Source organism: Carettochelys insculpta, chromosome 9, assembly GCF_033958435.1.
Source record: "Carettochelys insculpta isolate YL-2023 chromosome 9, ASM3395843v1, whole genome shotgun sequence".
Classification (NCBI taxonomy): domain Eukaryota; kingdom Metazoa; phylum Chordata; order Testudines; family Carettochelyidae; genus Carettochelys; species Carettochelys insculpta.
Genome location: NC_134145.1, coordinates 6354515 through 6381070, shown reverse-complemented (window position 1 = coordinate 6381070; position 26556 = coordinate 6354515). Strand labels below are relative to the sequence as shown.

The 26556-nt window shown below is 44.4% G+C and overlaps 1 protein-coding gene across 1 annotated transcript; it reads right to left on the bottom strand.

Annotated features, from left to right (window-relative positions):
• Window positions 1–754: 754 nt before the first annotated feature.
• Window positions 755–21857, bottom strand: LOC142017885 (cytochrome P450 4B1-like). The gene is made up of 9 exons (XM_075003225.1): window positions 21651–21857; window positions 16111–16249; window positions 14782–14829; window positions 11787–11914; window positions 9838–9959; window positions 9413–9553; window positions 8314–8324; window positions 7363–7469; window positions 755–1328 (listed from the first exon to the last, which is right to left on the bottom strand). The coding sequence occupies exons 1-9, from the start codon at window positions 21855–21857 to the stop codon at window positions 1254–1256; spliced, it is 978 nt and encodes a 325-aa protein (XP_074859326.1). The 3' UTR covers window positions 755–1253.
• Window positions 21858–26556: the final 4699 nt, after the last annotated feature.

Here is a 26556-nt window from a genome sequence, read left to right as displayed (position 1 = left end):
GGTGGGGGGCCTGTCTCCACAAAGGTCAGTGTGAATTTTCTGGGCCGCACCCCCCAAGAAACCAGGTCACTGCACCATGACAACAGGCGCTTCAGCTGACCCCTGAGTTCATCTGGGGGGCCAGTCCCCAGATGCACCTATTTTGGGGGTTGGCCCCACCATCTAGGAACCCAGGGCCCCCAACCCTGCTCCAGTACTCTCCCTTCCCAAAGTGTGTGCCATGGGGGAGCCACAGTCTTAGTAGAGGCCTGCTTGTCATATTTTCCCTGGAGAAAAACTAGTTGAGTGACCTGTTGACATGGCCAGAGCACATTTGTTAAGAGTGCTTCAGCTTCTAAATACCACCACCTGTTTGGCTTTCTTTCCCTTGGAATTCACAACTTTCCTTCTCTGTGAATAATATTAAGGCTTTCTGTACTCACATGAATCCAGAGTCTTCCACTGTTTGGTGTTCAGTCACCTTCTGAAGCCCACCTGTTTGATTTTCTTTCCCATGGGATTCTCTACTTTTCCTTTCTTGCTTCTGAAAAATGGCTGTTTGCTTTCAACGGGAGGGGGATGAGGGCAATGCATTCTGGGAAGATGACAGTGAGTGCTCTCAGGACGCATTTGGTTAAAAGGTCCGTAATGTGGATGACACAAGAACTTTCTCTCACTGGGGAAAGAGACTTTTGTAAAATGGCTGTTTTATTCAACAGGAAGGGAATGAGGGCAATGCATTCTGGGAAGATGACGTCACACAATCACATCCACTTGTGGGTCTTTATTTTCCCATAATGCTCCAGCAAACCCCCACAGAATGCCATGGGGCTGAGGGACCTGTGGGATAGGTTCCCACAATGCACTGCTGCAACAGTCGAACTTTGGTGATTTAGTGGGGATGCACAAAGTTGACTTTGTGGGCAGGTGTGGACACTTAACTTCACCTTTATAAAATCCAGTGTCACAAAGTTGACCAATAAATGTAACTTTATTTCACAGTGTAGACGTAGCCTCATTCGGGTATTGCTGTGCTTCAGGGATGGAGATAGCACTTCAGAAAGTTCCTTGAAAGTGCCTTATGCATGCGGAAGTTTCACAGCCACTGCTGATCACCCCATGACTGCGAGACAATGTGATCCCACCAGTCTGAGCTGGTTTTGCGGCTCCAGAACCTGCGCTCTATGGTGTACAGTGCTTCCAATGCTGCCAGAAACACCACGGTTCCTCTCTCCAGGTCTTCACATCCATCAGTGCCCCCAGAAGCAATGAGCTCATATTGCATGGGCGGTACGTTCAGAAGATATTGCATCACAGTCTGGGAACTGAGTGCAAAACACTGCACCAAACTGAGAAGTGAATCAATATCCATGTTAGTGTTTGCAGTGGTGGACGGTCACGTGTGTCAACATTTTTTCCCCCAAGACACCAGCACAAAATCCCAAAATGCAATGGGTCTGTAGGAACTGTGGGGTAGGTGCCCACAATGCACTGCTGCCACAGTAGGACTTAGGCCACCTTGTAGGAACCCACTAAATCAACTATGTGAGCAGGTGTGGGTGCTCAACTTCAACTTTATAAAATCTAGTATTAAAAAGTTGACTTTGACAAATTCAACTGTATTCCCAAGTGTAGACATACCCCATGTGGTCAGTTTTCACTATGGATAAAGGTAAATAGTGGTGTCCCTCAGGGGCCTGTACCATTGAAAAATACCATCTGCTAGTCTACATGTCTAAATTTATAATACAGGTTGAATCTCTAAAATCCGTCTCTTTCTGGTCTGGCAACATCTGTGGTCAGGCAGGCTGAGAGTCAGCAGACAGGAACTCCAGCCTGCTGCTGGGCAGACGTCAGCCGAACCAGCAACGTGGGGGACTCCAGAACCCAGGGAGCCACCACCAGGGCTGGGAAGTTGTCAATCTGCAGGCAGGGCAAGGTGCTTTTGAAGAGCGATGTGTGTTTTGGGTAGGGAGGGGCATTCTGCACTTTGGGGAGAAAGCAATTTTTATCATATTTATGCATTTCTTTAATATTCTAGTTCTCAAATATATCTACCTTTAGTATTCTTACTACCTCAGTAATGATTAACTTATGAACTATAAATTACATGATCATGAATTACAGTGTATTAAAATCATCTCGATCCCCAACAATTTGTCTTCCCTGAGAACCAAGCTTAAAGGCATTCTGAGGGGTAGCTGAGTTAGTCTGTACCTAATCCCTGGAATCAAAAGTCCTCTTGTTTGAGAAGGGGATTATTAGTTCACCTTCCTGGGCCCCCACTTAGGCCCACAAGTCCGATATACACACGCAATACCTGTTAGCTACTGGATAGAAAGTTAAACTCCTTAAACTTCTAATGACAAGAGACAAATGGATGGGGAGAATGGGGAAAGACTGTCTAGGAATGACTACAGCAGAAAGGGATCTAGGGATTATAGTGGACCACAAGCTAAATGTGATTCAACAGTGTGATGCTGTTGCAAAAAAAGCAAACATGATTCTGGGATGCGTTAACAGGTGTGTTGTTAACAAGACACGAGAAGTCATTCTTCCGCTCTACTCTGCACTGGTTAGGCCTCAGCTGGAGTGTTGTGTCCAGTTCTGGGCACCGCAGTTCAAAAAAGATGTGGAGAAACTAGAGAGAGTCCAGAAAAGAGCGACAAGAATGATTAAAGGTCTAGAGAATGTGACCTATGAAAAAAGGTTGAAAGAACTGGGCTTGTTTAGTTTGTAAAAGAGAAGATTGAAGGGAGACATGATAGCGGTTTTCAGGTATCTAAAAGGGAGTCATAAGGAGGAAGGAGAAAACTTGTTCTTCTTGGCCTCTGAGGATAGAACAAGACGCAATGGGCTTAAACTGCAGCAAGGGAGGTTTAGGTTGGACATTAGGAAAAAGTTCCTAACTGTCAGGGTGGTCAAACAGTGGAATAAATTGCCAAGGGAGGTTGTGGAATCTCCATCACTGGAGATATTTAAGAACAGGTTAGATAGATGTCTGTCAGGGATGGTTTAGATAGTACTTGGTCCTGCCATTGGGGCAGGGGGCTGGACTCGATGGCCTCTCGAGGTCCCTTCCAGTCCTAATGTTCTATGATACTATGATTCTATGAAATCAGACCTTCTGGCAAAGTCCTCCCATTGAAAAATGTGATTGGCTGGCTGAGTTGTTGAGAAATTTGAGGTGCCAGGGGGTAAAGTTGGAAGCTTTCTTTAATGCACATGGTGCTGTAGGGCATGTTACTAAGGTCATTCCTGAAAAAAAACCAATGATGTGACTGAACATGGGAACCTCACCCCAAGTGCAGAAATACAAAACCTGCCCTTCTCTTCTTATTTCAATAGGCATATGTCTATACTTTTGGGAAGATCACCAGACCACAATTGATCTTCCAGAGTTTGATTTTTGCCATGTGTGTGAAGATGCAGCAAAATTGATCTCTCTGGGCTTGGTCATCGACCCTGGTACTCCATGCTATCATGTGGAGTAAGGAACATTGGCATGATTCTGAAGAGCCCTGATCTACACAAGGGCAGAAAGTCAATTCTGATATGTCGATTCTAGCTACGCCAATGGCATAGCTAGAATTGCGTATCTGGGATCGATTTTTGTTCCCTAGTGTAGACCAGGACTAGGAGAATGTTTTAGATTGTAAACCCTCAAGGGAATCTTCAGTCTGAAAGGAATTCCCTCTTGTCTTCAAATTGAAGACTTCTGACTAAAAGTTGGAAATACTATTATGTTTTTCATGCCCTGAGGAGCAGTAAGGCTCAGATTCTGCTCTCCCAAAGCAGTGTGTTCAGTTGGAGAAATGCTGCCAATGTCAGTGGTTTTACTCCATATGTAACTGAGAGCAGAATCTGGCCCAACAACTTATTTGCCTCTTCCACCTTTTTTTGGACCAGATAGCCAAAGACAGGAGGCCCAGATACTTTTCTGGTATCCTGTAGCACCTTAAAGACTAAAAACATTACTTATTAGTAATTTTTATTTATTCATTGATTCGTTTGTTATAAATTTGTTAGTCGTTAAGGTGCTACGGTGCCGCTTATTTTTTGTGATGCTACAGATTAGCATAGCTACTCCTCCAAGACTGATATCCTGCTTAGAGCGGCTTGACATTCTTTTATTACTATGATGTTTTTGACCAAAATGAAAAACACTGAGGAACATTTGTTTTTTGTTGTTGAAATTTTCTGATATTTTTGAACGCACAAACGAAGAGCTGAAAAATACAAGTTTGTTAGGTTTGGGTACAGATCCCTGGGTTTTAGGTGTCCAAACTCCCAGCTCCCAGGGAGCCTACTGATCCAGAAGACTGGAATTTCTGGGTCCCCAACTGTACATCGAGGTTTCCAAAACACCAGCTCATGGGACTCCTGATCCATAAGAAATTTGGAGCAATTTGATTTAATTCTAATTCAGAACATGGGAGAGATCTGTGCTTCCCTATTTATTGTCATTTGTGATTTGGACCCTAAGGCGCTGCTATTTCGAGCGCAGCGAGTAGCAGTAGAGTTGCTATTTTGGGATATGTTTGTATTCCAAAATAGCAACTATAGTGCATAGCTTCAGTGACAGTGCCCTGGAGCATGTAGTGACTTCAGTGGAGGTGATTGAGAGTCTACCATGTTATTCCTCAAAGCCGAGTTCTGTTCTCAGAAGCATCAGTGTCAGCCTTAAGTATCTCCACTGAAGTCAGATGAGTTAGTCAAAATCAACATTATCACAGAATCATAGAATCCTAGGGGTGGAAGAGACCTCAGGAGGTCATCTGGTCCAGGCCCCTGCTTCAAGCAGGATCATCCCCAACTAAGTCATCCCAGACAGGACCTTGCCAAGCCAGGACTTAAAAACCTCTAGGGATGGAGAATCCACCACCTCTCTAGGCAACACATTCCAGTGCTTCACCTCCCTCCTGGTGAAGCAGTTTTTCCTAATATCCAACCTACACCTCCCCCTCTGTAACTTCAGACCATTGCTCCTTGCTCTGCCATCTGTCACCACTGAGAACAGTTTATCTGCATCCTCTTGAGAGCTCCACTGCAGGAAGTTGAAGGCTGCTATTAAACCACCCCTCAGACTACACTACATCAATCTTCTCAAAGATGATGTTCCGGATGATCTCTTCTGGAAGATCTTCATTAGAAAGACCGTGTGCACACACAGAATAGTGGATAGAAAGATCAATCCGCTCTTTCAACAGAGAGCAAACACAGCCCCCAATCTTTTAAAAGAGCAGGCCAGGCACGGGAAAAACTTGGTGCCATGAGCACTGCTCTTTTGAAAAAAGGGCCTGGGGAGCATCCACACGTACTTTTTTTTTTTTTTTTTTTTAAGGAAGCTTTCAAAAGGAGGTATTCTGCCTGATCTGGGACCGGAAGAGGGCTTCCAGAAGAAGAGCCACATTCTTTCAACTTTAGGTCAAAAGGGCGCATTTTGTGTGCAGACGCTCTGTGTGCCCTTTCGAAAAAGGCCCTGATTTGCCAAAATCCTTGCCCCTGTGACCACATTGCTGTGGACTGAATTGATACCTGTATGTAGATATTAAGACTGAAGATGTTTTCAGAAAGCACCTCAGATATATAGAAAAACAGTGGGGCAGAACTGCAGTTGTGGGCTTGGGGTTTTAGATAGGGTGGCTCCCATGCAGATCCAGAATACAGAACACCCCCTTGGTTGTTCCCACACTTAAAAGTGTGGCTTCTCATGTAGCCACGTCACCTTCAGGGCATCACTTTGCAGAATATTCATCCTGGCTCTGGTGCTGTGATCTTACACAGATTTTGCATGATGTCACATTGGAAGAAGCAGAGCAGTACTGTTGCAAAATGAAATCCTTCATCTGTGACACAAGACAAACTGTATGTGTTATTATTTCAGAACAAACCACGAAAAAACAGAACTGTCTGGCCTGAAATGGGATAAGTGGCTGGCCTACTTTCAGGCAATGTAATAAGATAGGTGGAACTGGAGAAAGAGGGTCAGATTTCAAGAACAACCAGTTTCGGTGTGACATCTGATAATGAGGGCCTGGGTCAGACAAACACATTTTTTTAAAATAGGGCTGGGTGAATAATGGGTTGTTCAGTTCTCCTGCAAATGTGAAAAAAACTGTTGAGAGAATGATTTCAGGTTTAACCAAACCTATTTTTTCCAAACATTTCAGTGAATTCAAATGTTATATTTAAGGAAACGTTTTCTTTTGATACGTTTCCAATGTTCCATTTTCATTTCAGCTCTTTGAAACCCCGTTGATTGGTTTTTAATAAAGTCAAGGGGTCCTTTGAAATGAAAATATGTTTCCAGTTGAAAAATCAGAATGCTTCATTTGAAAAATTAAATGTAGAGAATTTTTCAGAATTCTGTTTCAGAATTTTTTGTTTAACCAAAGTAATCCAGCAACAGGGAAGCAAATTATCAGAATTTTTGGGAGTTGCCAGATTGGTTCTTTTTAATCCATACACATTTTCATCTGAAAAACATATTCTAGTTGTGCTAATAGCTTATAACATTGGCCTCCACACACGCTCAATTAATTTCTTGATCCTATGCATCCATTTCTGTCTAGCACACTTCAGTATAATTGTCCTTAAAGCCCACACGCTTCCCAGGTATCGTTATCTCCCACAACTGTTTACTGTTCATCATGTGTAACTCCTCCAAAGTCCTACTTCTTGAATGACTGACAAACCTTTTCAACTGAACATCAAAGAAGAAATAGGGTTTGTACCCTATGGTTAAACTAACAACTTGCAAGAAAGTCACCGAGTTTCTGATTTTCTGAAACAGATTAACGATTAGCTGAGTAATTTGCAAACACTGCCTATGACCTCAGGAAAAACTGCAGAGAGGACTTGACTTCATTTAATCACCAAATGAGTTGTGACTCATTTTTTGTACTAAAAGGGAACTTTTCTCAGAATGGATTAACAGTCTATCCAGCCCTATGAAAAGCACATGAACTAATTATTTCTAGGTGGATTGTGCTAATTGTCCCCACACGCAAGCGAAAATATCTGCATTAGTAAATTTTCACTGAAAGTCCAAGTCATGGTATGAGAAGTTAATTTCAGCTTGTCACCATGGAAATCAAATTTTACACTACATTACTTCCTACAGTGGGTAGGTAACTTAACACTGTCCTTAACCCATACAACCAAAGTCACCGTGGCTATGAGTCTCAAAGAGCTTTATGCCCATATATAACAGCATTTTGTCATTGCATCCAGCCATACCCAGCAGCCAATAAGGTTGGAAAGGGGAATGTTTTGAGAGGAAACTGCAGTTAGTAATGCTCAGGTATTTGCCAGTGTTGCTTAGTGAAATGTGCACCTGGTACAGCTAGAGTTAGCTTGTGTGTGCTCTTCAAGACTCACCTTGGCACACAGAAGACTATCCAGAAAGTTCAGGTGCCTCTTCTTCTTGATCTTTTCAAGCTCTCGCTGATCCTTGAGCCACTCCTTCCTCTCCCTGATCACCTCCTCTAGGGAAACAATGATCCACATACTTAGTTAAAACGACACTGTGGTTCACGACCAGGTCAATCAAATGGTGGAAGCCCCATCTCTAGATACATTTACAAATCAACTCACTGGAAAGCAGAACGTTTTGCTCCTTCTCCAGAGAACCTCAAACTTCTTTACAGTCAGTATTTTCAGATTGCCTCTGTGATGTATGTGTATTATGTGTTAATTTTGTCAAGGCCCTATGTGAAATCTGTAGGAAGTGAAAGAATATATCTCAGAGTTCCTGACTCCTTGTCTTGTTGTAATCACAAAAGCATCTCATGTAATATATTTTCCTACCTTTTGGTTCTAGGATTACTAACTAAGGGCAGGTCTACACTACACAGGATGTCATTCCTAGATAGGCAATTCCATGTGTGGCAACTGTCTAGCTGGAATCGACTTATCTAGGATCGACTTACCTGGACATCCTCACAGAGGGATGGTGACGGGAGAGTTGATCTCCCTTAATCCTCAAGATAGCGAGGAGTACAGGGGTGAACTGCCAACCCCTGATAGGCTGATTTCATGCACGCTATCAGGTGCATGAAATTGAACCCCAGAAGATTGATCCTGATGGGGTTGATCACCCAGTAAGTATAGCTGTACCCTAAAAGAGGGATTATCTCATCAGTCATATTCTTAATCCATCCCAATGTTCCAATCTCACCACTATCTGATTCTCTGGATTCTCATTCTGTGGATTGCCAGGCAGTTTTGTTGGCTGACTGTATTCCATGGTCATAGTTTGAAAGCCTCTGAACTAAATGTACTTGCAATTTCTTTCTTCTCTCGTTCCACTGTATGATTCAATCAATTGACCAGAATGTGCAGTTCTTGTTCATTGAGCTGCCCTGAAGCATAAATTTCAGGACACAGGTAATCTGTAACTTCTAAACTGAATTCCAGGGAAGTAATTCTCTGTGCTCTAATATTGATAATCTTTAGTTGTGTTAATTATATCTAGCAACCAAGTATGCTTATTTCCTTTCTTGGTATTTTTCCATGTTTTGTTTTATGAATAAATTACTTTTTAAGGCAATGATTTGATTCCTGAGCCCTAGAGATGTGTCTGTGAGTTTATTTTTTCAAGTCTAGACAAAAAGGTCAGATATCAGATTATATCTTTTTGCTTCCATGCTATCTTCTAAGAAAAGGGTGAAACTTGGGTGTCACCCCATTGGGAAACATCCAAGTGTGTCTTCCTGGATTTAAAGTGGTGAGAAGAGAGGAGGTTTCCACTTGGTGGTGGCAGCACTTCCTCACAGGGTCAGGGAATCTGTGACCTTGGGGAGCTTTTTAAAGCAAAGCCTATGTTAAGGTTTTCTGTGGGTCCCCCATTTTCTGCACTTGGAGAATCAGGATGAGGAGGCAGCCCTGACAGAGGGACACTCAAAGTTCTTACAACCACACACCCGCTTTTAAAAATCTAATATTTTAAAATCTAATATGGTCCAGCATGTCCCCACTCCTTCTGGGCATAAAGTCATCTCTCTTAGAAACCTCAGCTTTTGTGGGCAAAGATCCACTTTGTTAGATACATGTACTGGAGATTCCACATCCTTCACATCAGCTGCTGGAAGTAGGCCACATGCTCCCTGGCTAAATTGACCTCATCAGCTCTGGCCTTCCTCTTGATTGGTAACTCCCTTCTTTTCATGAGCCTATGTATTTAAGAGCTGCCTTTGGAATCTCCACTTCATGCATCTGATGAAGTGGGTCTTTGCCCATGAAAGCTTATGCTCCAAAAAAATCTGTTAGTTTATAAGTTGCTGCAGGACCTCCCATTTTTTTTGAGGATACAGTCTAACATGGTTCCCCCTCTGATACTTAGAAACCTAGTAACTTCAGCAGGGCTAGTGGCTCAACTGTATAGAAGAAAGTCTTGAGTCAAGAGCGGAAAGAAATTCCTGTTTGGCATTGTACTAGTTTGCGAAGATTCCAGAAGTAACACCCCTGGGGAGTGAACCTGTAGATTAGGTCTCTGTGATATAGAAATGATGTCATTTTCTGTTGTATCATGGCTGTGAGCTCACGTACAATTCTGAGGAATGTCGTTGTCCTAAAGAAAAGACCAAAAAAAAAAAAAAAGAGGGATTAATAAGTGTTAGTTAAAAAGGGATGTTTTTGCCACCTTGGTGAAATGTCATACCCCCCACTTGGTCCCCAGGAGTCCATGTGTCTTCTGCATCCCCAGAAATTTGTGGATGTTATGTGCTTTTATTGACAATTCTGTCCTAAATTGCTTTCCCAAAGTCACACTAGAAGTCCTGGGCTTAGATAGATATTAAGGTCAGAGCTCCTTAAGTGCCTTATACGCAAGACCACTGTTCTTCTCACACTGACCTGTTCTGGCAGTTGCTTTTATAACCAAACATGCATTTCAGGATGCTGTCTAGAGCCATCAAGGCAATGTCCCCAGAGGTGTCCAGCGACTTGTGTTTTGTTGTCCATTTTTCCCATTTATCCTAAGGTGAAAGAGAGAGATTGGCTTTCACAGAGCAAAAGGAATTTTTCACATCACTAACATCTCTGCTATCATCCTTTGAATTATTGTTTTGTCTGTAGGACTCCAAGATGTCTTTCCAATCTGTACATCATCTGGATAATGGTGAAGATATGAAGAATACTTTGTGGTTGAATTAGAGCATATCTTTTTGAAAGATATCCAATCTTGATTTAAACATTCCAAGCAAGGATAAATAAAACCCTCTCCACACTGTGTTACTTATGACTCACTCTTCTGCACTTGCCATGTTCTTGTAGCCATGTCAGTCTAAGGATATTCGAGACACCTGACCTTTTCGGTACTTTGTATCTGAGGCTGCGTATACACTTGTTGTGGAAGATCAAACACTTATGTTCAACCTTCCGGGATGCCATTTTGCACATGTGCAAAACAGCGTGTTCTGGGGTTAATGTATACCCTGGAACTCCTTGCAAGCTGCAAAGATTAAGGAATGCTGGTGGGAGAAGCTCTCCCATCAGCATTCTGCAGTGAGGACAGGGATGAACATCAACAGCTGCAAAATCGATTTTTGGTATGCAATTGTCGTACCTAAAATTGAGTAGCAGCTGTCAATATTCAAGGTAAGTGTAGGCCCAACCTGGGTTTAGTGCATGAGTTCACTGTTATGCATGCCCACCTTATATGTACATTTAACTTGTGCAGTGATAGTGTTAAACAATACATTATTCTTAATACATTATTCTTGTTGAAGGAGACAGGAAGATGAATAAATATGTCAGATTAATTTTTTATTGGCACTTCAAACACGTTAGCAATAAAAAAATGTACAGCTCAGCATATTTCTCTGTAATCCCAGGTCCTGCAGCCAAACGAAGCAGAAGGAACATCTGAAAAATGCTGAATGTGTCCAGAGAGGGGTTGCTATAATGAATTTACATTTATTTTCTTAGCAGATCATGTAAGAGGGAGAAACCCTTTATCTAATGGGGACTAGCTTCTTATATGGCTACTTTAACTATGCTATTTAGGTGAGGTCATTAAATTAAATATCAGCACAAGCTGATGACTAAGAGTACAGCTACACTACTCTGTAGATTGACCCAGTCAGGGTTGACCTTTACAGGGTTCAATTTTGCTTGCTTAATGGGGGATGCAAAAATCGAACTATCAGGGGTGCATCCCTGTACTTCTCAATCTTGTGAGGAGTAGGGGAGGTCAATGGGAGAGTTTCTCCTGTTGACCTTCCTCAGCGAGGACAGCCAGGTAAGTCAATCGTAGATAAGTCGATTCCGGCTATGCAATTTCTGTAGCTGGAATTGCATACCTATGATCAATTTTAAGGTCTAGCATCGACTTGGGCTAAGAACATACTAGGCCTGATTGTCTCTTTGCATAAAGTATAATCCCACTCATGTCAGTGGCTTGCTACTCGGTGGCTGGAGGAGAAGAGGAGCTGAGCCTTTGTTATGAACAATCTATAGAACAGGCTGAGAAGTTTCTTTGTTTAGAATCAGAATTCACTATGGAGCAGTGATGTTAACAGGGCTCCTACTCTGGTCCTGGTGAAACCATTTATCTCAGGGGTAAGAACACACGGTTAGGAAATTTACTTTCTTACTGCTGGATAGAGTGTAGGGTCCTGTCTGAGGCTGCCCCATGTGGGTACTCAGGGGCAATTTATGTCTAGGATGGAAATGGCAAGGAACATCTTCTGCCAGCTAGTCTCACCATAATGAATGAGCACAAAGTCCAACTTGATGGGCCTTACTTTTCAATGCAGGATGAGGAAGGTGAGGAATGACAACAGTAGCAGTGGCTTTCCTACCAACATCGCTTTGGTAGAATCCACCATCAGCGACACATAAGATTTCAAAACACCATTACGAAATGCAGTGCTCAGCAGCTGACGGTGTTGGAACCACTTTGGTCCATGTAAGAGCAGTAGGCCTCTCCCTGAGGAAGGAAACACAAAGACTGAACTCTTCTGGATTGCAGCAAAGTGTGTGGATTTCTGCTTATAAGTTACAGTTCATAGCAAAGACTGCTCAGATGGGCTTAACAAGGGGCCTCACTGAAACAAGGCAAAACCAGAAACCAGGGCTGTGAAAGGTGGCATCACAGAGAAGGGCTTCTGCCTTTGAAAGACAGGTGTTAATTGTCTCTGGAGAGTTTTTGTGTTCCCAATATCTCTCTTCTCAGAAAATTCAATCTCTGGTTGTGTGTGTGCAGAGCTGGAGAAGAGGGGCTAGGAAAGCAAGGGTCGATGTCCTAAATAATGTACAGAGTGGCCATGAGCACATAGGGGGCAGGTCTAGGGTTGTCAACTCTGGGACCACATAAAACCAAATGCCCTTGTTCTCGGCTCTTCTCCAAGGCCCCAACTCACTCACTCCATCCTCCCATCCTCTTTCCTTGCTCTCCCCGACCTTCACTCACTCACTTATTTTTACCAGGCAGGGGATAGCCGAGGAAGGTCCCTTTTCGACCAGGTGTTGTGTTGGAAACAGGACATCTGGCCACACTTTGCAAGTCTGCACTTAAAATGCAGCTGCACCACTGTATCATGTTAGAGAAGACACTCCATGCCAATGGGAGGCAGGGGAAGTGTTAAGTAAAGCTTTCTTTGTAAACATATCCCCTGTTCCTCTTTGTCCTCCTTTTAGTGGGAGAGAGGTTTTTCAGAAGGAAAAAACACCCTTGTCTGATGGACTCTTAGGTGGTATCAAACACAGTAATAACTGTCCATGGAGGGGAGAGAGAGGTTAGTTTCATTGGCTGGAGCTGTCTGCTGTACAGGTTGAACGTCTCTAATCTGACACTGTCTGGTCTGGCAACATCGATTAGCCAGCATGATTTTAACTAGCTGGATGTTCATTGATTATGAGGGTGGCCAAGTTTCCCACAGCCCATAAAGTTTGTTTACAACCACCAGTCCTAGACTTTATGGCATGTCTAGACAGCGAAGTCTAGGAAAAACTACTTCACCATGAGAGTGGTGAAGCACTGGAATGCATTGCCTAGGGAGGTGGTGAAATCTCTATCCTTGCAGCTGTTTAAGTCCCGGCTTGACACAGTCATAGCTGGGATGACTTGGTTGGGATTGATCCTGTTTGGGGCAGGGGCTGGACTCAATGACCTCTTGAGGTCCTTTCCAGCTCTGTGATTCCATAAAGTTATTTTGAAACAACAGCTGTTATTATGAAATAGCTATCCTAGCGCCTAAACAAAGCAACCGCTATTTTGAAATCTTTTTGAAATAGTGGTTGGCTTATTTCAAAATTGGAAACCTCATTGCGTGAGGAATGCCACCTGTTTCAATATATCTACTTCAGAATAGGTGCTGTTTCAACAGGGAATAGAGCCTGTTTTGAAGTGTCTTAGTGCTGCCAATGGCTCTATTTCGAAATAGGCTCTATTGTGTGTAGATGCTGTATTCTGAAATAGATAAGGGCTATTTTGAAATGTGTTTTTTGTGTAGCAGCGTTATTTTGACATAGGCTGTTCCAGGACAGCTCTTCTGGAATGGCACATTTCAAAATGAGGCTGCAGTGCAAACATACTTGTGCTCTGTGCTGTTTTTTTTAGCTCTCATTTACCCCTCTGTGTGTTCTAAGAGCACCATAAGAAGTGGAAGTGTTGCTAATGCTGCAAGACAATATTGATTCCCATCATTCGGCAAATTCCCCGGTGCAGGTGCTGGACTAAAGTGTTGTGGTAGTTGTTAAAGTCTGATCCTGTTTCCTAAATTACAAAATAAGACAAAAACTCAAAAGGGAAGGAAAAGAGAAGCAAAGACAGACATTGCAGCTTTGGGCAATGGTGCTGATTTTTACCTGCAACCTCAGTGCTGAGAGAGCATGAGCTCATCAGGTCGTACGCTGACTCTCTCAAACATGTACCCGCTTGCAGCTGTTTGGAGCATTGCCATTGGACGCCTTTTTGGTCACATGCTCAAAGCTGTGTTTCAAAGTACCCAGGACTGCCTGATTAAGTCACAGATTCATAGATTCCAAGGCCAGAATGGACCATTGTGACATTTTAGTCTTACCTCCTGTGAAACACAAGCTAGAGAACATCCCCCAAATACTTTCTAGGGCAGCTCTTTAAGGAAAACTCCCAGCCAGCCAGAAGGCAAAAATAGAAAATCAGGAATGAGAAGAAAAAAGTGGGGGAGGGTGGAAGAGGACACATCCAAAGGCAAGTCAGGGAACGGAGTTCATATTACAGGTGGTGCTTTCAGCTGTAGCTGGAGGAGGTGACAATGTTATCTTCATCCCTCTTTCTTGCCTGGCCATGTCACTATCAGGATGACAAAGGTGCAGTGGTGTCATGCTGGGTACCAGGGATGCAGGAAAAAGGTGGGGACAGCCATGATCACGATGGGGAAGCTCATACTTTTCCCTTCTTTCCATCAGCCATGCTCACACTAGATAGAGCTTCCCACAGAAAAGTCTCGGTTCTTTTACTCCCCGGAAGGGAGTGATGGGCAGAATAACCCACCCCATCACGCTCCCATTCACCATCTCAGGCCTAGTTTCTGACACACTGGTTTTGGTCCACACATCTCTAGTTTACCAGACATGATCTGAACACAGCCCTTGAAGTACATCAGGAGGCATTTTTTTTTGGATTGGGTCAATCTCTATCTTCCTTTGCTCTCAATGTTTATTGCTATAGGTCACTGTGACACGTTAGAAATTTTCAATTGATTTTTCTCAGCTGGGCTTACAAATATGGACCATCTCCACATCCAATTATCCCACCAGTCCCTACACAACTGAGTTAAGTAATGTCATGTGAGAGTCAATACCAATACATACCCAGCCATGGGAGAAAGAAATCATAGCCTAAGACACCAGCCTTAGGATCTGAAAAATGAACCATAAATGTGTGTGATTGAATGGTTCAGACTTTGCCTTCTAAGCCAAGCCATGTCCCCTAAGTGCAGAGGACATTCAGGGTGGGTCAGATTTCACCCTCCCCTGATATCCTGTGTCTCAGCTTGGACAAGCAAAGCATTTGAAGGGAACCCAGCAAGAACCAGGCTGTGGCTTGTAAGCTCCAGCCAGTGGTGGTATTGCAGATCTACCCTATGCCAACAGGCGGCTGTGCCATAGACAGAGTGGTCAGGATTCTCACTGCAGCTCCAGTAGCATTTATATGCTGATAACACCTGCACAGAGCGGGGGGAGTTTTGCCTCTGTGAGGGGCCGACACTGGCCTGTTCCCCTGTCCCTCTCTCACAACACCCGTGCAGGGGGTGGGCTGTGTGAAGGGCTGTCGCTGATACCAGTGCACCCACCAGTCCAGCACACATACGCCACTGAACTTCACAGGTGAAATCCTGGCCGCACCATCTTGAGTGATTCCACAATTCCACCCTTTAGTGTGGCTCAGATTCTACCTGCTGACCTGCAGGTGAAAGGGTCCATCCCCCAGTGGGACTGATTTCCCACGGCTGCCAGACTCTCAAGCCCCACTCTGCTCTTCTGCGCTTGACAGCGCGGACGCGAGGAAGTGGTGTGAGGCTCACCCACCCAGTGCATTGCTCGGGGGCAGCTCGCTGCTTTGAGGTGGGTGGTGCAGCAGGACGTGGTGGCCTCGTGGAGCACGCTGGTTAGTTGGTGTTGACACTCCCCCTCTGGGTCTGATCCTCAGAGGATGCCAGTGCAGAGACTGCTGTGGAGTCAGGCTCACCCGTACATGGTGTAGCCGCTCATTCTTTTAGCTCCAGAGTTCCCCACTTCAGTCCCTGGTAGGTCAGCCAAACTGGCGGCCATCACACGGGGAATCCACCTCAAGATGTTCTGTGTTCTTAGAAGAGAGCAGAAACGAATGCACAGGGTGAAATTCACTCCTGTACAGAAGGATGCCCTCGCCCGATACACAACTTAACTTCCACGTTAGCCTGTTTGGAGGGCGTTGTACCCTTGCCTGGCGCTCCATGCGTAAATGTACCTTGTCCATCTCAGTTCGCTTTCGTTTACTATTTCATCTTGCAGCAGGCACTTACCTTCTCTGACAGGGCTACAGATTTCAAGGGACCAGCACACCACTAAAACCTGACTGTGGTGCCGGCTGCATTTAGCAATGAGAATCCTAAAATGAATTTTCTGTGCAACTCATAGATTAAAACGTCATGTTCCCACCTTCTCTGCTATATACAGCCTTGGCGTATTCTAGGTGGTAGATATTCAGACATCCTAAGAAACCTCCATACCACAGAGGGTGAGCGCGTGGGTATTTCTGTGACCAAGATACTATCTTGTCAAGTTTTTGGTCTTGAAGCTGTAATCGTTTTTTGTAAAGAAAAAAAATATACTGTTCATGGAGAATATAAAGGTGCGGGGAAGGGTGGTCACATGGCAAATATGAATAAAGGTTTAGATTATGATAGTACCCAAATATATCAGGACTGGGCCCCATTGAACTGGGAGCTACAGAAACACAAAAACCAGGTGTGACCAGGTGCCTGGATGGGCTGCACTGAAAATGCCACACTCAGGCCAGACTGCAAGAACCAGGGAAGGCAATCCCTCAAACTAGAGTGTCTTTTAAATTAATGTCACTAAACCAGTGTCAAAAGAGCTTCAGTCGTATCATGTTAGTGAACAAAAAGCCAAACACATTATTCTTTAGCATTTAAGTTCTTGGCTCCTGTCTGGGGATATGAGTCTAATGTAGTGATAAAGTTCTACCAATCCCAAAGGATCAGACAGTGACCCTCAGGTCAATGTATATTTCAGATTCCACATGAATATCATATTGTTAACCAAACCTTCATAAACTAAATAAAGATTTATTAATAAAAGAAGAGTGTTTTTGAATGGGTAAGGAATTGTGTACCTACAAGTTGTTTTCAGTGTTCAAAGACCAGGATCAGAGCAGTGATGTTATCTCTGCTGGCTTGAAAAAGTCTTTCTGGAATTCTGCCAACAGGTCAGGTTCCAAAGGAAGATTAGATATAGTCACCTTCATTGTCACTTTAGTCATCTGACATGACTTAGCTCCAAAGGAAGCTTACAGCAAATGTGTAACTAGAGCCAACTTATCTGCAGTTGACTTACCTGACTATTGTCACTAAGGAGGGTCTATGGGAGAGTTTCTCCCATCAACCTCCCTTTCTCCTTGTGACTGTGATAGCAAGGAGTGGAGGGGTCAACTGCTGACCCCTTGACAGGCTGATTTTGCACATCTCCACCAGGGTAGACGTGCTTAGATATAAAGTCAGGCAAATGCAATAACTGAAAGCTGAAGAGAAAGTTGACCAGAGACAGAAAGAAACTGTTATAGTTCAACTCCAAGCGACAGCAGTGCAAAAGAAACGATCAGGGCCTGGAAACTCAGCTTATCTCAATAGCAAAAAGTGGAGGGGAACATGTCCTATTTATAAAGACACTGAAGACATGGAAGAATGTCTGTCTACCTTTGAATGACTGCGTGAGGTTCACCATATCCCAGGTGGGCAGTGGATTCTTGTCCTACTGAACACACTGGGAAACTAAAGAGGTATTCAATGAGACTGGGACTTTTCAGTTTAGAAAGGAGGAGACTGAGGGGGGATATGATAGAGGTCTATAAAATCACAAGCAGTGTGGAGAGGGTAAATAAAGAAAAGTTAATTTACTTGTTCCCTTACTATAAGAACTAGAGAAACCAAATGAAATTAATGGGCAGCACGTTTAAAACTAATAAAAGAAAGTTCTTTTTCACACAGCACACAGTCAACCTGTGGAACTCCTCGCCAGAGGAGTCTGTGAGGGGTTGGACTGTAAGAGAGTTCAAAGAAAAGCTAGATAAATTCATGGAGGTTAGGTCCATAAAAGGCTGTAGCCAGGGCGTAGGAATGGTGTCCCTGGCCTCTGTTTGTCAGAGGCTGGAGATGGGGGGTGGGGTAGGAGACAAGTCGCTTGATCATTGTCTTTGGTCCACCCCCTCTGGGGCACCTGGAACTGGCCACTGTTGGCAGATGGGATACTGGGCCAGATGGACCTTTGGTTTGACCCAGTAATGGCCATTCTTATGAGAAGGGGGAAAGGGGCGATCTGTGAATTATGTAAAGTAAAGGAATACTGTGTTCTGGCTTTATTTGAAGGTCTTGAAACCTACAGGGTAAAATTTAGAAATTTTAGGATGTCTAACTATGGCTGTGTCTACACTAGCTCCCTACTTCAAAGTGAGCATGGGAAGTAGGGTGTCGGGAGATTATTAATGAGGTGCTGCGCTGCCTATGAAGCACTTCATTAAGCTAATTCTCCCCCACGGAGAGAGTAAAGGGACTTCGAAGTTGCCTGGGCACCTCGAAATACCGGCAGTTTAGCCACTGCTACACCTGAGCCAGCACTTCAAAGTTGCCGCAGAGGAGAATTAGCTCAATGAAGTGCTGCATTCTGAGTTTTGTTCAGAAAAGGGAAAATCTTGGAAGAGCTTTTGTCGCCTTCGACAAACTGTTGCCCTTAATTACACTCATTCAGTTATTGAGATTAGTTGCAAGTGAGATCAGGGCTACAATATGTAATGGAAACCCTGATCCAGTTTTACAAGCTGCAGAAAGTGCAAATGAATATGTACAGATCAGAAATTGGGAAAAGCATAAACCCCAGTTTAAAAGAATGAAGACTTCACTCCTAAATTTAGCCCTCAGGTTTGTTAGCAAGCCTCTTAAAAGCCCAAATTATACAAACTCTTACTTTAAGGGGGAACAAGTGGTCTGTCACTTGTGTGATACCCTGGACACGGAAAGCAAGATTGTTCTAATCCAAAAATCAAGCCACAAACTGTACCCACAGTAAAACTCAGTATAAACTCAAATGCCGTTACTGTAAATGAGGAAGACTTCAATAACCCCAGTGCTGCCGCCTTGTGTGCAAATGCTGTTACTGTAATTTCAGAAACAACAAGAAGTCTGACAAAGGGGGTCTTTGCCCACAAAAGCTTATGCTCCAAAATGTGCATTCGTCTATAAGGTGTCACAGGACTTCTTGTTGCTCTCGAAGATGCAGACTAACATGGCTCCCTCTCTGATACTTTTAATTTCAGGAGTTAGCCCAAGGGAGGGCAATAATTTTTGATGTGGGGGAGGCACTGTAAGAATTTGGAAAGTGGGCCAGGGCTGCACCCTTCCATGGTAGTAATGGAGTAGGTGTGACTCGGCAATGATGTGGCATCTCTGTTTCACCAGGGTGATGTCTAATTCTTTTCCCTGGTCCAAGCCTAGAGAACTGTGACAAGTCAGGAAACGTGCCTCAGCCTGGCTCTGTTGAGGATGGAAACTTGTCAGTTAAGGCCGCTGTGCCGGTCTCCGAGCGGTTGTCTGTAATCTGCCATATGTGCTATGGTGGGGGAAATAATCTCAGAGGGGTAGCCCTCTTAGTCTGTCACTTCACAATGCAAAAACAAAAGAAAAGAGCAAACAAAAAACCCCCAAGCGGTTCTGTAGCATTTCTGCTACATTTAATTTCTCCTCCAGAATCTGATGAAGTGGGTCTTTCCCACGACAGTTGACGGCTTAATATATAAAACAGTTAGTCTCTCAGGTGGGACAGGACTGCTTGCTTTTTGTTTTGTTTTGTTTTATATTTTTGTTCATTTGTTTTTGATGGCGAGGGAAAGATTATGACGATTTGACTGTGGAAAATAGCAGTTTGTCTGCGGATGGGAGTAAAGTCCAGCTTGTGTGGGTTATGAAAGGCTGTGTACCGTATCTGATGGAGGGTTTTGGCTGCCTTGCTAGGGAATCAGAGAAGACTTTGAGCATTACTAAAGTGCGGAAAATAAATCACCATGACTCAGGGAAATGTTTCTGTAGAACAAGCTAAAGATGTCGGCCAGAATCCAGCCGCTGGGAAGCAGCAGATTGGCTTGCAGGGAATTTCAATGGGAGGATAAAATGGGACATATTGCAGAGTACAGGCAGTCATGGGAACTCTTGCCTCTGCTAAACCAGCAGTTTGGGAAAGCATTGTTCTCGGAAGGTGAGTAACCCAGGTGGGCCAATGCTGAAGAGGACTAGTTCAGCCTTTGTCCATTCTGGCTCATAGACCGTATTTTGGATTCAAAGGGGATTGTTGACTTCCCACAGACAAGCTCGCATGGAGCAGGGTGACTGATTGCTCATCATTGCTCTGAAATTCACACACAGGTGAATTGTCTTGACGCAATTGTAATGCCTCTTGTGAAATTGTTATGGGTCATACACAGGCAGCAGGGTCACCAGTATCACAACAGGCAATTGCTGCCCTGGAGAGCTCAGACACTGGACTGAGAAACAGCAGATGTAAGTCTGGTTTGCAGCTCTGCTACTGATTCCTTGTGTGACCTTGGACACATCAGTTATCTCCCCTCGATCATATTGAGACCATCTGAGTGGCATGTTCCACATCCCACCAATTACTCCCGCTGATTTCAGTGGCTGTACTTTTGATGAGGGTATCATTCAATGTGGGTAAGATCATTCCAGTCTGGGCCTCTGTATCTCCATCTCCCATTTGTAAAATGGGAATAATATGACTTTCTTTCTCCTTCTGTTTACCCATCTCACCTCCTTGGATTGCAAACTCGTTGCAGTGCCTAGCACAATGAGACCCTGGACTCCAAAGAAGACTCCAGACGTTGCTAGAAGAGAAACTACAAGTGCAAATATTAATCAACTTGATTCACATCTGTTGAGCCCAAGGCTGCCTCCTAATTTTTGGGATGGCAAACACAAGCGGGACTACCGCCAGCCAAAACTGCTCATGATTCAACAAGGAATACAGCCTTCACGGGGAAGATATTTACCGACCAGAAAGAAAAACACTCAAAAGATGTGGCTGTTTTCTCAAACTGGGTAAAGATATTTAGGAAATAAATATCTCAGGTTAAGATGTTTAACAAAAGACTCTCCTTTTTCCTGTGTGCTCAGAGGTGCCATAGAGGGAAAAGGGCGATGGGTCCCCAAAGGTAAACATCTTCCATCTAAAGGAACAGTCCCTCATATGCTAAGTGAGGCAGAGACCAGCTAGTAAATTTCAGGGATCACAAAACACTTCAATTATCGAATACAGTAAGATCTGTAGAACAGTTATACAGAGACAAGGACATGAATTTCAAAATCAGGGAGGTAAAATTCCAGCAGGGGCAGCTCCCCTCTGTTGTAAGGCCCACCCCAGGAAGCCTCTGCCGGATCCTGATGTGTCTGGGAGATTGAGCTTGATCTTTGTCGCAGCAGAACCTTGCAATATTTTGGCCCAAATTTTCAAAAGCAGCATCTGCTGTTGCGGGTTCATCTGTTGGTGAGTGACAGCGAGAGAGCACTGGGGCCTGGCTGAATTGCAGTTCGGGTACTCAGCACATTTGGAGAAATAAGCCCCCGTATTTAAGAGTTTGCACTGAAAAAGACAGGCACTGCCCCACTCACGTAGTTAACAGAGCCCTTTAGCATTCACACATAATGCCTGAGATCTCCCCATTTCTCTGCAAATGCAGCATGGAACAGAAGTGTGCGAAGATTACCAAACCCTCACAATCAAAACAAAAAGCAGTCAAGTAGCACTTCAAAGACCTAAGGGCGACTTGACTGCTTTTTGTTTTGATAGTGTATAGACTAGCGCGGCTCCCTCTCTGTTACTATAAAACCTCACTAGTTTGTGATACACACTCCAACATGTTTCCGAATACATGATCAAGTCAGAGCAGAAATAGACCGTACCTCCTGGGTATGGCCGTACAGGCAGTGCATCGGCAGGCTGGGGAAACACTCCAGGGCTTTGAGCAGTTTCTGCCTTCTCTGATACAGCTGGGTCACCTTCAGCAGCACATAAGGCAGGCAAAATGCAGCAGCCAGGTAAAAAATCCAAAACACGTCCACATGCAGCCAGACCCAGGTGGGCCTGACTGTGTCCAGCACAGATGTCATGGTGCCGTCAGCCTTTGTCTTCGAATTCGTGTACTGAATAGACAATTCTACACATAAATGATTATCCCTGTGTGCAGGGTGGGCTGGAATGAGAACCCAGAGCTGGAGTCAGACATCCTTTAACAGAGCTAAACCCACCAAACTGGAACATAACTGAAGTGCCATCAATCAGTGATCACACAGGCATGAGGAGAAATGCTCAATGGCCAGAGCTGAGTTCTTTCCCACAACACATGAGCAAACAGACTCTGTAGAGCGGTGGGAAGATCAGCAGAGGCAGTGAATTTCAGTATTTTTAGATAGATAGATAGATAAGTAGATGACCACTGTATGGCTGTATGCACTTACATGCACGCCTGTTCCACCATGTACATATGTAATAGAGACAGAGCTGATAACCTTTGCCATATGTGGGGCCCTCAAACACTTCCCATGACCAGATCATATTCAGTTGCTTTATTTGAAGTGTTTGGGCTGACATGTGCCATTGTGCTGGTCGTGGGCAATGGCGGGGTGGGTGCAACCTCCCTGTTTTAAAGCAGCTAACAAGACCTGTCTCCCGGGATGAGGGAAGTAGAGAGGCGAAGGAGGAGCCAGGAGGAGGCAGGAGAGGAACTTGGATCTGAGTTGGGGTGGAAGTGACTGGGACTTGCTGGATGAGAAGACTAGAAATGTCATAGGGATTGTTTTTTGCTTATTGGGACAGCCTGGCTCTCTGTGAGCAGGGGTACCACACACGTCACAGACCACTTGTTCCTCCTTAGAGTAAGAGGTTGTATAGCCTGGGCTTTTAAGAGACTGGCTAACAAAACTGAGGGCTAAATTAGCTAGTGAACTCTTCATTCTTTTAAACTGGGGTTTATACTTTTCATGATTTCTGTTCTGTACATATTCATCTGCCATTTCTGCTGCTTGTAAAATTGAATTCGTTTTCTTTTTCTCACACATTGTAACCCTGATGTCATCTGCAACTAATCTTAATAGCCAGTTGTGTGATTAAGTGAAACAGTTTGTCAAAGGCAACATAAGCTGTTTCACCAGTAACAAAACACAGTAGTTTATAAGTATGCCCCAGGTAAGAAACTCAGTTAGACATCCTAGAAGTTCTAAATTTTATCCTGTAAGTTTTAGGACCTTGAAATAAAGCTGTAATACAGTATTCCTTTACTTTACATAATTCAAGGACTTTGATGCCCCCATTTCATTAAATACCTCTTTAGTTTGTCCAGTCAATTTGTTCAGTAGGACAAGCATCCACTGCCCAACTGGAATGTGGCAAACCTCACACAGTCATTCTTTTGCATCTTCAGTATCTTTATAAATGGGACGTGTTCCTTTCCACATTTTGCTACTGAGGTAAGATGGGTTTCCTGGCCCTGATGGTTTCTTTTGCTCCTTCTGTCACTTAAGCTGTGTCTACACGTGCACACTACTTCAAAGTAGCGGCACTAACTTCGAAATAGCGCCTGTCACGGCTACACGAGTTGGGCGCTATTTCAAAGTTAACATCGACGTTAGGCGGCGAGACGTCGAAGTCGCTAACCTCATGAGGGGATCGGAATAGCGCCCTACTTTGAAGTTGAACGTCGAAGTAGGGCACGTGTAGATGATCCGCGTCCCGCAACATCGAAATAGCGGGGTCCGCCATGGTGGCCATCACCTGAGGGGTTGAGAGACGCTCTCTCTCCAGCCCCGGTGGGGCTCTATGGTCACTGTGTGCAGCAGCCCTTAGCCCAGGGCTTCTGGCTGCTGCTGCCGCAGCTGGGGATCCATGCTGCATGCACAGGGTCTGCCACCAGTTGTCGGCTCTGTGGATCTTGTGTTGTTTAGTGCAACTGTGTCTGGGAGGGGCCTTTTAAGGGAGCAGCTTGCTGTTGAGTCCGCCCTGTGACCCTGTGTGCAGCTGTGCCTGGCACCCTTATTTTGATGTGTGCTACTTTGGCGTGTAGACGTTCCCTCGCAGCACCTATTTCAATGTGGTGCTGCGCAACATCGATGTTGAACATCGACGTTGCCAGCCCTGGAGGACATGTAGACGTTATTCATCGAAATAGCCTATTTCGATGTCTCCACATCAAAATAGGCTACTTTGAAGTAGGCTTCACGTGTAGACGTAGCTTTAGAGTTGGACTATAGTAGTTTCTTTCTGTCTCTGCTCACCTTTTTCTTCACCTTTCAGTTGTTCTATTTGCCTGACTTTGGCCGTGTCTACACGTGCCTCAAACTTCGAAATGGCCATGCAAATGGCCATTTCGAAGTTTACTAATGAAGCGCTGATATGCATATTCAGCACTTCATTAGCATGCGGGTGGCAGCGGCGCTTCGAAATTGACGCACCTCACTGCCGCGCGTCTCGTCCAGACGGGGCTCCTTTTCGAAAGGACGCTGCCTACTTCAAAGTCCCCTTATTCCCATGAGCTGATGGCACATATGCGTTTGTTGGAAAGACAACCATGAGCGGATGGGAATAAGGGGACTTCGAAGTAGGCAGCGTCCTTTTGAAAAGGAGCCCCGTCTGGATGCGCCGTGCGGCGGTGAGGAGCGTCAATTTCGAAGTGCCGCGGCTGCCCGCATGCTAATGAAGCGCTGAATATGCATTTCAGCGCTTCATTAGTAAACTTCAAAATGGCCATTTGCGTGGCCATTTCGAAGTTTGGGGCACGTGTAGACGTAGCCTTTATGTCTAAACTTCTTTTGGAGCCTGATCTCTTGGCATAATTCCAAAGAGACTTTTCCAATCCAGCAGATATACCAAGATATCACCCTTGCTCCGATCCTGATCTGTGAACACTGAAAATCATTTGTACATACAAGGTTCCTTACCCATTCAAAAACTTGCTTCTTTTAGTAATAAATCTTTATTTATTTTATGAAGGATTGGCTGACAGCCTGATATTCCCAGAGGCGGAGCTGTGTTAGCCTGTTATCACACAAATATTAAGCAGTCCTGTGGCACCTTAGAGTAACAAATTTATTTGGTCATGAGCTTTCGTGGTTAAGAAGTGGGTCTTACCCATGAAAGCTCATGACTTAAATTAGTCGATCGCCAAGGTACTACAGGACTGCTTGTTATTGGTAAAGCATATTTGTGTAGGAGTTGAAATATATATTGACCTGAGGGGAAGTGTCTGATCCTTTGCGACTGGTGTAACTTTATGTACAGTGGGTGGGGTTCTCAGTAATGTATCGCTATATTAGATGTATGTGTCCAAAGGGGAGCCATGAGCTGAAATGCTGAAGGGGACTCTGCTTGGCTTCCTGTTAAACAGTGTGATACAGCTGAAGCTCTTTTGACACTTTGTATTTAATTCTAATTAATTGTTAATTAATCTAATTAAAGAATTAAAAAAAACAGCTTGGGGCATTATCTGCCTTGTTTCTCACAGTCTGCCCTGAGCATGGCATTCTGAAGGTCTGTCTCCGCTTACCAGAAGATGAGCTCCTTCAGGGTTGATCTTTCGGGATTTGATTTAGCCCACCTAGTGGGGACAGACTCAACCGAACCATCCTGGCTTAACCACCAGCCCAGGTACCCCTCATTGTCTCAATGAGGGAGGTCAGCGGGAGAGTTTCTCCAGCAAACTCTCTGTGTGTGGCTGGCCAGAAAAGTCAATCTACAATACGGCGATTCCAGCTGTGCAATTTTTGTAGCTGGAATTGCATATCTTGAATTAACTTTTCAGCCTGGTGTAGGCCTAGCCTCAGAGCAGCCCATCCAGGCACCTGCTCACACCAGTTTTCTGTATTTGTAGAGCTCCCAGCACACTGAGGACCTGACTTCATATATCTGGGTGCTACTGTCATATAAATCTTTATTAATTCTGAAGCATGACTTCACCCTTTCCTGCACCTTTATATTTTCCACGAACAGTATTTTTTTCTTTGCAAAAACTATTACAGCTTCAAGATCAAAAAATTGGCAAGCTAATATCTTGGTCACAGAAATAGGCATGCACTCACCCTCTGTGGTATGGACGTTTCTTAGGATTCCTGAATATCTACCACCCGGAATACGCCAAAGCTGTATGTAGCAGGAGAGGTAAGAACATGCCGTTTCATTTGTGAGTTAGGCAGAAAATTCATTTTAGGATTCCTGTTGCTCAGTGCTACAGGCACAAGTTCAGTTTCAGTGGCATACCTTGAAATCTGTAGACCTGTTACAGAATGTAGTCACCCACTGCAAGATTCAATTGCAAATTAATGTGAACTCAGACAGACAAGATACATTTATGCATAGAGGGCCAGGCAAGGGTTACAACGCCCTCCAAACAGGCTAACATGGAAGTTAAGTTGCGTATAGGCCCAGGGCATCTTCTCTGTAGAGGAGTGAATTTTAACCTTGGCATTTTTTGTGCTCTCTTCTAAGAACAGAACATCTTGAGGTGGATTCCCCGTGTGATGGCCGTCAGTTTGGCTGACCTACCAGGGACTGGAGCTAAAAGAATGAGCGGCTACACCATGTGCGGGTGAGCCTGACTCCACAGCAGTCTCTGCACTGGCATCCTCTGAGGATCAGACCCAGAGGGGGAGTGTCAACACCAACTAACCAGCGTGCTCCACGTGGCCACCACGTCCTGCTGCACCACCCACCTCAAAGCAGCGAGCTGCCCCCGAGCAATGCACTGGGTGGGTGAGCCTCACACCACTGCCTAGCGTCCGCGCTGTCAAGCGCAGAAGAGCAGAGTGGGGCTTGAGAGTC

Excerpts from the sequence above, each read along its gene's own strand:
- LOC142017885 (XM_075003225.1), bottom strand. The coding sequence starts at position 21,857 with ATGACATCTGTGCTGGACACAGTCAGGCCCACCTGGGTCTGGCTGCAT. Across the intron at positions 14,830-16,110 it reads GGCTGTATATAGCAGAGAAG|ATCCTAAGGCTGGTGTCTTA; the intron begins GTGGGAACATGA and ends TTCATTTTTCAG. Across the intron at positions 9,960-11,786 it reads ATTCTACCAAAGCGATGTTG|GATAAATGGGAAAAATGGAC; the intron begins GTAGGAAAGCCA and ends CTTTCACCTTAG.